The 13,595-nt window shown below is 43.7% G+C and overlaps 1 protein-coding gene across 2 annotated transcripts in view; it reads right to left on the minus strand.

The window, feature by feature from the left end:
- SKAP2 (src kinase associated phosphoprotein 2) overlaps window positions 1-6,818 on the minus strand; it is a 363,619-nt gene extending 356,801 nt beyond the window's left edge. For both annotated transcript variants that reach the window (XM_056519850.1, XM_056519849.1), the window contains exon 1: window positions 6,653-6,818. In XM_056519850.1, the coding sequence (XP_056375825.1) occupies window positions 6,653-6,695 (43 nt within the window). In that variant the 5' untranslated portion in view covers window positions 6,696-6,818. The remainder of the gene's footprint in view (window positions 1-6,652) is intronic.
- Between the last annotated feature and the right edge of the window lie 6,777 nt (window positions 6,819-13,595).

Consider the following 13,595-nt stretch of genomic DNA (forward strand, 5'->3'; position numbering starts at 1 on the left):
CAGCACTGTGTAAGGATGTTACAATGCAAATCCATATTTTTCTTGCAGCATCTAGTACAGTGATCCCTCAACTTACAATGGCCTCAACATACAATAGTTTCAACATACAATGGTCTTTACTGGACCATTGTAACTTGAAACCAGACTCAACATACAATGCTATGGAATCTGCGAAACGTGTCAAGGGCTGGAAGAACCGACCAATCAGAATGTACATTTCACTGGTAAAACCCCTGTAGTCCTAAAGTGCATGCACTGACCGGTGTCTGGTAGCGCCCCCTACAGTACAGGGAGGTATTACATGTTCTGTACTCTGTGCCAGGGTTAGCTGCTCCTTTGGGCATCAGGTGAGGGCGGCTCCATTTTACTATTTTTACGACACTGCGTGTTCTTTACAGGACCCTGAAGAAGATTCTGTCCTCTACACAGACCAGTGTTTCCCAAAGAGGGTGTCTCCAGCTGTTGCAAAACTACAACTCCCAGCATGCCCGGACAGCCGAAGGCTGTCCGGGCATGCTGGGAGTTGTAGTTTTGCAACAGCTGGAGACACCCTCTTTGGGAAACACTGAAATAGACAGTGATTTACAGCTCCCAGCAGATCTTTCTTACTTTTATATATAAAGATTTGCTTTATCTCTATTAGTTGTCTACTTATTTTTGTTGAATTCTCATTTTTTCCTATTTTTGGATGACATTTTGGTGGCTTCATAACCAATTAGCAGGTTTCCATACAGTTATGGTCTCAACATATGATGGTTTCAACATACAATGGTCGCCCTGGAACCAATTAATATTGTAACTTGAGGGACCACTGTAATGCAGGGTGTACACTGAAACAACTCTCCTGTTGGGTGGACTCCACTTTATTACATCATTGTGACCACATGTTAAGCACAAACCAGTTTGAATTCAATTTTGTTTATATTTACTTTTGATTTTTCTAGTTATCCAATTTCTTTATTAAAGGGGTCCTCCAGTGGAAAACTTATTTTTTTTTTTTTTAAATCAACTGGTGCCAGAAAGTTAAACAGATTTGTAAATTACTTCTATTAAAAAATCTTAATCCTTCCAGTCCTTATTAGCGGCCGTACACTAAAACTAAAACTTTTCTTTTTGGATTTCTCTTCTGTCATGACCACACTTTCTCTGCTGACCTCTGCTGTCCATTTTAGAAACTGTCCAGAGCAGGAGAAAATCCCCATAGCAAACATATGCTGCTCTGGACAGTTCCCAAAATGGACAGCAGAGGTCAGCAGAGAGCACTGTGGTCCTGACAGAAGAGAAATCCAAAAAAGAAAAGCATTTCTTCTGTACTATACAGCCCTTAAAAAGTACTGGAAGGATTAAGATTTTTTAACAGAAGTAGTTTACAAATCTGTTTAACTTTCTGGCACCAGTTGATTGATTTAAAAAAAAAAAAAAAGTATTCCACCGAAGTACCCCTTTAAGTTTTAGTTCACAGATCATAGACTGTCACAAAAAGTAGTTTGTCCTCTGCAAAACAACTCTCAAGGCAATAGCAGAAAATCTCAATGCTTGCAAAGGTAATAAAAACAACAATTAGGAGAATTTGTTCAGTGGTCTAATATTTTAGTAAAACATCCAAAAAGAGTAACAATGGCTCTCACCTGATTAAAATGTACTAGATGAATTGGTACGTAGTAAGTACAAAGAAAAGGAAAGTAACAAAACATGGTTAGAAAAAAACGCAGTAGTAGGAAACTATAAGTGTGGACGGTGTAATTGGTGCGCATATTTCCAACCAGGAAAATGCATCTCCATTGGTGGCCAAACAAAAAATATTACTGAATTCATTTGTTGTAAAACCTCCTTTGCAGTGTATGCATTAGTTTAGACCTGCAGGAGATTTTATGTAGGAAGCACTATTCGTGCACTAAATACACAGTTTCGGGAACATGCTTGGTCAATTAAGTTGGACAAAGGCTCCCCGAGATTAATAGAACATATTAATACGGCACATAATGGAGATACAAGCGTTTTAAAATTTATGGGAATTAAAAGGTTAATTTGTACTCAAGGTAAAGATAATGAAAAAATCCTCCGCGAGATTGAAGCGAAGTGGATTTTAAAAACGGGTGCACAAGAACTAGGAGGATTAAATGACAGGATTGATTTAGGGTTATTTTTGTAGTTACTTGTTTTGTGGTTTTAACTGTGTGTTTTTTGGATTTTGCACTGTTTCTAACCCATTGTGCTCGTAATCCCCGCCCCGTGGATCCTTCATGACGTGTTAGGGAGGGTCTGTTGAAGCTCAAGCCAGAGCGAAACAATTGTTACCTGCACCCGGCTGGGTGAAATGCCTTTTAAAGCACCTGCACTTTATGAAGAATAAAAGATAAGAATTTACAGTAAGCGGTGAGTGCCATTCCTTCCTTCTCTGTACATTTTGGATTTCTAATATCTGAGTGTTGGTTCACTAATATTAATCGGATACTTACCCATCACAGGGATAATTAACCATCATATACTTAAAGGGGTACTTGGCCCTTAGACATCTAATCTGATCGCGGGGGTCCCCAGGCGGCACCCTGCGTTCGTTTAGAGCATCAGGTGCAGTGTCGGTGTCATGCCCCCTCCCATAGACTTGCATTGATGCGGCATGACTTTGACATCACGAGCTTCCATCCTGCATCGCCAGTCATCTGGCACGGAGTGAAGTTCGTTCTGTGCACCAGATGTCTGGGGTGCCGCAGCAAAGATACGCTGGGGACCCCTGTGATCCGACAACTTATCCCCCATCCTTTGGATAGGGGATAAGATGTCTAGGAGCAGAGTACTCCTTTAAAGAATGAATGTTACATATACTTCTGACTAAATGAGGATCCTGAGTCCTCAGACGGCACATTCTTTTTCTAAATGCTTGTAGATGCTTGTAAAATCAAGAGGGACAAGGCTCTTACTAAACATAATGTGGTTTTCTCAATTACATGATTCCTACATTTTTATGACTTGTTCTGACCATAATAACCTTCAGCTAAACTGGTATAAAAGGACTTTATTGTCTGCAAACGTATAACCACAGCTTTGTTGCCTGTAACAGCTGTAGATATGTATTGTAAACACTTGCAGTATCAATGTTTTTCTACACCGATCATAATTTTGCAGCATAAAAGAGAACAGTGTGTCAAATTCTGGCCCATATAGTCTGACAAGTGTAATGTAAAACAAAACACCAAAAAACAACACAATGGGTGAACCTTCACTAACATTATTAGAAAACAAAGAATTAATGCAGACATTAAGATGGTACAGGGGTTAATGGAATAAGATGGTACAGGGGTTAATGCAAACATAGGTGGTGGTCTAAGGTTTATAGATGGTTAATCAATATATTCTTAGTGCTCCAGGGTAGTGAAGGTACCCCTATAGAAAACCCTGGTGGCCTAGTGTGGTAAAGAGGTTGATGGAGGCTTTTCTAGTAGTCCAGGGTGATAAAGGGCTAAACAGGGTCATGGTTTAGGATAGGTAAGGGTTCACAGGGATTACGCCTGGACAAACTCTTTCAAGGGTTTTCCCAACAATTAAGACTTACCCCCTACCTGCAGAGTAGAGGATAATTGTATGATCATGGAAGATCCCAAAGACCCCTCTTAAGAAAGCTTAAGCACTAGTTCTAAATTGCACATGATAGGTGGAGAACCCTGTTTTAGCTTTTGGAGTGGGGCGAAGGGTTTGAAGTCTATAGCACCTAGTGGCCTGTGTTTGCTAGTAATATACTTTTTATTTTAATTGTTTGTTTGTTTTATTAAAGGAGTACTCCAGTGCTCCAGCGTTCTGAACATTTTGTTCAGAACGCTCGGAGCCGGAGGCCGTGATCGTGAAGTCACGGCCACACCCACTGTGATGTAATGCCATGCCCCCTCCATTCATGTCTATGGGAGGGGGCATGTCTGATGACACGCCCCCTCCCATAGTCATGAATGGAGGAGGCGGGGCATTATGTCACAAGGGGCGTGGCCATGATGTCATGATCACTGCCCCAGGAACCCAGTGTTTGTACAGAACGCAGGGTTCTGCGGTAGATCACAGGGGGCTCCAGCAGCGGGACCCCCCGTGATCAGACATCCTATCCCCTATCCTTTGGATAGCAGCAGAGTACCCCTTTAAACTACTTCTTCAACCCACAAAATGTATGTGGCCTTCTCCAAAAATACAGTAAAAACACTGTATATAGAACCTGTTATACAAAAACTACTTAGTACTTGTTTTTAATAAGAAAAAGAAACCACAACTTTGACTGTGACAACTGTGACCAAAAAAATGACAGTTCTTAATAAAAAATATATATATGTGACACTATGATACTATTACTACATGAGCGGCATTACACCTGTTACCGCAATGAGGAAACAGTCCATCTAATAGTAATTTTTCAGACTTATCTAAATTAACATAAACATTTTAAAGCTTTGACATGATAATAAGATCTGTACCATGAACTATAGAATACAAGTGGTGAGTTCACATATGTTGGTCCTTCCTTTGTTTTTTGGCTTAATGGGAACTGATGGCAGAATTTATGTATATATGTTTTCCTATGCTACCGTACCCTTAAATGAGAGCAGTAAACCCCATGTGACCCTGCCTGCCAATGGGAATCAATAAAGTCTCCCCTGTATAGTGTAGTGGAGGGAGGAGTTTTTCAATTTAGTTCCAGCAAGCTGAGCTACAGTGTTATTTAGGTGTGTGCTCTGAGGGAAGGCCTAGCTCAAATCTAATCCCCCTACTGGTCATTCTGCAAAGATTACTCGCATGGTGGAAGTTCATGCCCCTGCGGAGAAGGCTTCAGTACCTTGACAGGACCCTACCTACCCGGATTCATTTTTCCATCTCACAAGTCAGTATTAATCTGTTTGGTGTACGCACCACAAGTCCCAACAAGGCAACAGGGTTCTCAAGGGGTTACGCTGTACTCTCTCACCTAAAGCCAGCTGTACATGTAATACCATCTGCACCCAGCTCAGTAAAGACAGTTATCCGTAACTTGACACCGGTGTGTTCATTTACTCCCCATCTCTGGCCCAGAAGAAGCTGTCTCTAACCTCGGACCGTGTATAGGATAACGGTGCCCTGGCGTCACAAAGTGATCAGGTATTCTTACTAACACCCTGTGGCTACCACGTGTGTGTAGAGCTAACATGCATCATACTGTAACATTACCATATCATTGATACTAGATCTATAGGTATAGAGATAAATAAAACGCTCTGTCAAATTACAAGCCTCAGCACAGTCTAGTCGGCATCTACGACTACGGACTTCTCTATGTTAGTCACCATGACTGCAAAGCATCTGTAAAGCAGTGTTTCCCAACCAGGGTGCCTCCTGCTGTTGCAAAACAACAACTTTCAGCATGGCAAAGGCTGTCTGGGCATGCTGGGAGTTGTAGTTTTGCAACAGCTGGATACACAACCATTGGGAAACACTGGTCTCTACAATCATTATGTCTCTAGACCAGTGTTTTCCAACCAGGGTTTCTCCAGCTGTTGCAAAACTACAACTCCCAGCATGCCAAAGGCTGTCCGGGCATGCTGGGAGTTGAAGTTTAGCAACAGCTAAAGGCACCCAGGTTGGGAACACTGCTGTAAATGTAAATAGTTTAGACAAACAATGAACCTGATCTAAGAGTAAAATCACATTCTGGGTTAAGCCACGCCTCTACGGCCATGTCATCTTTTAACCATGGTTGGTATTTTTTTGGTAGAAATGGTGGTTTACCTAGTCTGTAGAAAAGGAAAGAGATGAAACATCTTTACCATAATACAGTATTTGTAGTAGTTACATTCTTGCGCACCTTTATAACACATTATAATATAATATGTTGCGCACATATCATGAGATTGACTACACAAGTTAAGAGGCTTTGGAATTAACAAATCCCAATTTGGTCCCAGAACCAGGATCCTGGGGACTAGACTTGTACAAATGTGCTGTCTAAAGCAGTGTTTCCGAACCAGGGTGCCTCTAGCTTTTTTTTTTTTTTTTAACTACAATTCCCAGCATGCCCAGACAGCCTTTGGCATGATGGGAGTTGTAGTTTTGCAACAGCTGGAGGCACCCTGGTTTGAAAACCCTGGTCTAGAGACATAATAATTGTAGAGTCCAGAGTTCCCCAACCATTGTGCATCCAGCTGTTGCAAAATAACAACACCCAGCAAGCCCGGAAACCCTTTGCCATGTTGGAAGTTGTTGTTGTTTTGCAACAGCTGGAGGTACCCTGGTTGGAAAACACTGGTCTAGAAACAAAATGATTGTAGAGACCAATGTTTCTCAACTGGTGTGCATCCAGCTGTTGCAAAATTACAACTCCCAGAATGCACGGACAGCATCTGGCATGCTGGGAGTTGTCATTTTGAAACAGCTGGAGGCACCATGGTTTGGAAACACTGATGTAGTCATTGATGTTTGCAGGAAACAGATTCTGTTCTCTGCCCCCCATAATGCATTGACATATGTTAAACTACAATATTCTCCATACAGCCGAAGCCATCAGGGGAATAATTATAGGTAAGTGCAAAGCTTCCTAACCTGTTCTGCTGATCTACACAATCATAACATAAATCCATACAGATCCCTTATAAGTATCTACCTGTACAGCAGACTACACATCGCCTCACCCCACATCATTTACCTGTTATAATGTTCCTAATGTCCTCAGGAAGCAGTTGAGTCATTGTGAATGGCCAGTTATGCCTGTATAAAGCGATATCTCAACACTCAATAGTTGGCAATGAGGTTTGTAGTTTTTTTTACACTGTGTACGAAAACAGGGAAGTAAAATACAGAAGGAAGAAGGAACAGGCTACTGAGTGTTTCTAGAGTTTAAGGAAGTAACCGGACAAATCAGCCGGTTCGTCCTCACCTCCTCCCCTCAAGTCATAAGCACGTAGTTGTGCAATGAATTACTGAAACGTTTTTCCTGTACTGCTTTAAAAAAAAAAAAAAAGTCTAGAGTAGTATATGATGGTAATATCATTAGAATAGGCAGATGCATAATGTGTAAATATTATGAGATGTAAATATTATGTGATGTAAATATTATGTGATGTAAATATTGGGTGATGTAAATAGATATGTTTTTTTTGGAAAGGCAATTAGAGTAAAGGTTAATAATTGCACTTTATTGCTGTATAGTGATGGTGTTTCTAGCCAAATGCTTTATGTCAATTATCACAGAACATTTGTGCATAAATTACTGTATGGGCCTGTATTGATAGGGCATGTAAAGGGATTATCTAGGAATAGAAAAACAGAGCAATTTTGTTCTGTTTTTCTACACATTTCCTAACAGAGTTTAAAGGGGTAGTCCAGTGGTGAAAAACTTATCCCCTATCCTAAGGATAGGGGATAAGTTTGAGATCGCGGGGGGTCCGACCGCTGGGGCCCCCTGCGATCTCTCTGTACGGGGCCCCGGCTCTCCGCCGAGATAGCGGGTGTCGACCCCCGCACGAGGCGGCGGCCGACACGCCCCCTCAATACATCTCTATGGCAGAGCCGGAGATTGCCGAAGGCAGCGCTTCGGCTCTGCCATAGAGTTGTATTGAGGGGGCGTGTCGGCCGCCGCCTCGTGCGGAGGTCGACACGCCCCCTTCCAGCGGGCTGTCGGGGCTCCGTACAGGAGATCGCGGGGGGCCCCAGGGGTCGGACCCCCGCGATCTGCAACTTATCCCCTATCCTTAGGATAGGGGATAAGTTGCTCACCACTGAATCACCACTGGACTACTCCTTTAATGTTGCTATCCCCTAACTTAACACAGCCATTAATGTCTAAACCTTGGTAATAAAAGTGAGTACACTCCTAAGTGGAAAAGTCCAAATTGGGCCCAAAGTGTCAATATTTTGTATGGGGGACACTATTATTTTTCAGTTAACCTTCATAGGTTGCCACTGGAGTCCCCTTCCACTCCTCGATGTCAACATCACAGAGATGGTGGATGTTAGAGACCTTGTGCTCCCCCACCTTCTGTTCCAGGGTGCCCCACAGATGCTCATGTGGGGGCCCAGTACAGGAGTGGCACCCCTGCACCCTTGCTGCCCTGTCAGGCAGACTCCATGTCAGTAACCTCTGCCCCCACCCCCCCTATAGTTGTGTCTTATGTATTCCCCTAAGTGCCTGTGTTATATGGTGTAATGTACATAGTGACCTACAGGGTGACCTATGGGACCCCTACTGAGTCTCCCCATTTAGTGCTGAGTTGCAGTGAGATCAAGTCCTGAGAGAGTGTCTGGTGTCCTAAGAAGGCCCAAAGTCTACCACGCAGCCACGGATCCACAAGTCTACTGCCCCACAGGTGTAAGTCAAAACCTGGTAAGCTACAAACGGGGTAAAGTCTGTCAAAGTCAGTCTCAGTCAAGTCAGTCCAAGTCAAGTCTGTCTCAAGTCAGCGTGGCCCTGCATCAAATTGTCCAAGTCCACTATAAGTCCCAGCAAGCCCTGTGGTCTCTGAAGTCACTGGTCACCTCCTTGGGCCTAGCCAAGCTGTATAGACTGTTACATCTGTCTTACTCAGTAAAACTGCCTTTGTTCCGTAACTTGGCGTCAGAGTAATTTTTTTGCCCCCGTGCATAGCCCAGGATCCAGTGGTATTCCTTCGGGTGGTGTAGAGGATAAACCATACCCTGGCATCACAAATACAACGGATTAATGCCATCTACCCCAAGGGTAATTCCAACTGCCCTCATCACACTGTCACCACACTCAATAGGGTTTAGGTCTGGAGACATGCTTGGCCAGTTCATCACCTTTACCCTCAGCATCTTTACTAAGGCAGTGGTGGTCTTAGAGGTGTGTTTGGGGGTCATTATCTTCTTAGAACATTGCCCTCTGACCCAGTCTCTGATAGGGGAGAATTATGCTTTGCTTTAGTATGTACATGTTGGCATTCATATTTCCCTCAATGAGCTGTAGCTCCCCAGTGCCAGTAGCACTCATGCAGCCCCAGACCACGACATTGTGGTATTCACGGGGAGTTAGTAAGATTACTTGATCACTTCGTGATGCCAGCGCACCATTATCCTATACATGGTCCAAGGTTGGGGACAGCTTCTCCTGAGCCAGACACGGGGAGTAAATGAACAAACCAATGTCAGGTTATGGATAACTGTCTTTACTGAGCTAGGTGAAGATGATAATACACTTACAGCTAGCTTTAGGTGAGATAGTGCAGCGTAACCCCTTGGGAGCCCTGTTTCCTTGCTGGGACTTGTGGTGCTTACACCAAACAGAATTATACTGACTTGTGAGACAGAAGATTGAGTCCTGGTAGCTATGGTCCAGTCAAGGTACTGAAGACTTGTCCTCATGGGCATGAATTTGCTCTCTGCAAGTAATCCTTGCAGGATGACCAGTTGAGAGATTAGATTTGAAATAGGCCTCTCCTCAGAGCACAAGACACACAGCACACCTGAGCTAAGCTGTTGCTCAGGAGCCACACTAGGGTGAACTGGCTAACTCTTCCCCTGCATTACACTATACAGGGGAGACTTTAGGAGTTCCCATTGGCAGGCAGGGTCACATGGGGTTCACTGCTCTCAATTAAAGGTACAGTAACATGAAAAACACATATACATATAATGATACCATATTTAATTCAGAAAAATATATTACTCTGTAACAGAATAAATATAACAGTGCTGCCAAGCTGCCCGAGACAGTCCAAAGCCACACGACAGCCATTGGTGCTGAGACACCGCAAAATTCCTATGACCATGCTTGACTACTATAGAGAAACACTAAGGTATCCTGTGCTCAAGCATCTACCAGGATTCAGAACTGTATGCCTCCTTTCATAGCTAAAATACCCCTAAGGCCTTTCCCAAGTACTGTGATATGAATATTTACACCAATCTATTTCCCAGAAATTTACTAAACACCCATTTACTCAGGATCAGTCCCACTGATCTCACACTTTTGGAATATTGAATTACATGTTTCATAAATGTGTGTCTTTAATGTTACATTACACTAGGCTGCCTGACTGTTCACTTCTGTTACCCGCTATGCAACAATAAAGGAATCCTTTTTATTTGCATCATATACCCAGTGCCGTGGTTTGTTTCTTTTCTGAGGATTTCTAAACGCTGCTGTTTTCTCCGCTGAGCACGGGACTGCTGGTATCAACTCTGCTATACACCCAGGACTTTATTTGGTTGTGAGTAGTGCGGGGCATTGTTTCTTTGCTTGACTGTTACATTACAATAGCCCTAGCTGCTGTGAAAAGGGTATTCCCAGGTGAGAAAAAGGGCCCGGACCCCTCCGGCCTGCTTTCATCTGCAAGAGGCGTTTAGGAAACTGAAAACAGAATACCCAGCTGTTTAATGCAATTTGCATAACTGCCTTGGCTTTAAACACTTAGGGACCAAGGGCGTACCGGTACGCCCTGGCTCCCTGGTACTTAAGGACCAAGGGCATACCTGTACGCCTGTGGGAATTCCACGTCTTCGCAGGGGGGGGGTCATGCGTCAATTCAGAGTGGCGGCTGCGGCGATTCCGGGTCATACAGGTCTCCAGTGACCCAGAAAATAAAGAAGATCTGGGTGCCAACCATTCTATCCCAGCTATTGATCGGTCAGAAGCGACCGACCAATAGCAGATCGGGGGGGTTAAAGTTTGGTTCCCCGCTCTGCCCACCCACTGTAGTCCGGGCAGAGCAGGGGAACCGTAATGTGACCGGCGCCGGAGGTCACTTACCAAGGGCGATTGGCGGCGGGCGGCAGAGCACTGCGATGCGGCTCCGTGGTGAGGAGATCCTACGGAAGCCGGTGAGTTGTTGCCTAGCAACATCTGAAGAGCTACAGTTTGGAGACTACTATACAGTGTCTCCAAACTGTAGCCCTCCAGATGATGCAAAACTACAACTCCCAGCATGCCCACACAGCAGTTTGTTGTCTGGGCATGCTGGGATTTGTACTTTTGCAACATCTGGAGGGCAACAGTTTGGAGATCACTGTGGCCCTTCAGATCTTGCAAAACTAAAACTCCTAGCATGCACGAACAGCAAACGTCTGTCTCCGCATGCTGGGAGTTGTAGTTACGTACCTCCAGCTGTTGCATAACTACATCTCCCAGCATGCCCTTGGGCGAGTTGTAGTATGCTGGGAGTTGTAGTTTTGCAACAGCTGGAGGCACACTGGTTGGAAAATACTGAGTTAGGTAACAGAACCTAACTGAAGGTTTTCCAACCAGTGTGCCTCCAACTGTTGCAAAACTACAACTCCCAGCATGCACGGTCTGTCAGTGCATGCTGGAAGTTGTAGTTTCGAAACAGCTGGAGGTTTGCCCCCATGTGAATGTAGAGGGTACATTAACAGGGGCGGGTTTACAGTGAATTTCCTGCTTCAAGTTTTAGCTGTGGCAAATTTTCCCCCGCATCGCAAACTCCTTGTGGGAAACTCGCCGTAACCCCCCACCAGTGCGAATGTACCCTAAAAACACAACACTACACTAACACAAAATGAAGGGTAAAACACTACATATACACCCCCCTTACACAGTCCCCCCAATAAAAATGAAAAGCGTATCATACGGCAGTGTTTCCAAAACTGAGCCTCCAGCTGGTGCAAAACAACAACTCCCTGCATTTCCGGACAGTCCAGGCATGCTGGGAGTTTAACAACAGCTTGAGGCACCCTGCTTGGGAATCACTGGCGTAGAATACCCCTATGTCTACCCCTAATTTAGTCCTCAAATGCGCATGGCGCTCCCTCACTTCAGAGCCCTGTCGTATTTCAAGGAAAGAGTTTAGTGCCACACATGGGCTATTTCCGTACTCGAGAGCAATTGCACTACAAATTTTGTGTGGCTTTTTTTCCTTTTACACCAGCCTGTTAAAATTAATAATGTTTACACTAACATGCTGGTGTTGCCCCATACTTTTTATTTTCACAAGAGGTGAAAGGAAAAACAGACCCCCAAAATTTGTAAGGCAATTTTTCCTGAATATGGAAATGCCCCATATGTGGGCGTAAAACGCATGTGGGGTGTTAAGGCCCACTATACCCCTTGTTATATGCCTTGAGGGGTGTAGTTTCCAAAATAGTACGCCATGTGGGGTTGTTTTTGCTGTTCTGGCACTATAGAGGCTTCCTAAATGCGACATGCCCCCAAAAAACCATTTCAACAAAATTCACTCTCCAAAATCCCATTGTCGCTCCTTCCCTTCTGAGCCCTCTACTGCGCCCACTGAACACTTTACATACACATATGAGGTATTTCCTTACTCAAGAGAAATTGGGTTACAAATTTTGGGGAGCTTCTTCTCCTATTACCCCTTGTAAAAATTCAAAAACTGGGTCTACAAGAACATGCGAGTGTAAAAAATTAAGATTTAGAATTTTCTCCTTCACTTTGCTGCTATTCCTATAATACACCTAAAGGGTTAACAAACTTTCTGAATGTCATTTTGAATACTTTGAGGGGTGCAGTTTCTATAATGGGGTCATTTATGGGGTATTTCTAATATGAAGGCCCTTCAAATCCACCTCAAAAGTGAACTGGTCCCTGAAAAATTCAGATTTAGAAAATTTTGGTAAAAATTGGGAAATTGCTGCTGAACTTTGAAGCCCTCTGATGTCTTCCAAAAGTAAAAACATGTCAACTTAATGATGTAGACATATTGTATACGTGAATCAATGTAACATTTATTTGGAATGTTTCCTTACAATCAGAGAGCTTTAAAGTTAGAAAAATGCAAAAAAAATTCATGACATTTTGAAATTTTTCACCAAGAAATGATGGACGTATCGACGGAAATTTATATTTATGTTAAACTAGAATATGTCACGAAAAAAGAATCTCGGCATCAAATTCATAGGTAAAAGCATCCCAGGGGTATTAATGCTTAAAGTGACAGTGGTCAGATGTGCAAAAAATGCTCTGGACCTTAAAGGAAGACTGTCAGCTTGCTCTACAACCCGCCCCCCCCCCCCCCCCCCCCCCGCAGTAACCAGCAGTACTGGCTGATGGTGCGGGGGACGCTGATCAGTTTGATGCTTACTGTGTCCGGATCCGCCCGGCTGTTCGTCCGATATCTTCGTTTTTTCCTATATGCTAATTAAGTGCTAACTGGTACAGGCGGTGTTAACTGGCACTCTCACATCACTGCCATTGGCTGCTGCACCGCCCAGCTCATCAATATTCCTCCACCTCTCCCTCTTCATTACAGAGTGGGGAGAAGAGGGAGAGGCGGAGGGAGGAATATTGGGCGGATCCAGGCACAGTAAGCATCACACTGATCAGCGTCTGTCGCATCAGCCAGTACCACTGGTTAGTGTAGGGGGAGCAAGCTTACAGTTTTCCTTTACAGTGAAAATGGGCTTGGTCCTTAAGGGGTTAAGGACATGACATCAAAGTTGGATCATCCTGTAGTGTGGTTTCCCACTTTGATTTTGAGTGTGATTCCATATCCAGACCTCCATGGGTTGATAAATTTGACTTCCATTGAAAATGTTTGTGTGATTTTGTTGTCAGCACATTCAACTATGTAAAGACAAAAGTATTTCATACAATTAGTTCATTCATTCAGATGTGTTATCTTCATTCCCTTTGTTCCCTTTATTTTTTTTGAGCAGTGTAT

This window comes from Hyla sarda, chromosome 5 (assembly GCF_029499605.1).
Source record: "Hyla sarda isolate aHylSar1 chromosome 5, aHylSar1.hap1, whole genome shotgun sequence".
Taxonomy (NCBI): Eukaryota; Metazoa; Chordata; class Amphibia; order Anura; family Hylidae; genus Hyla; species Hyla sarda.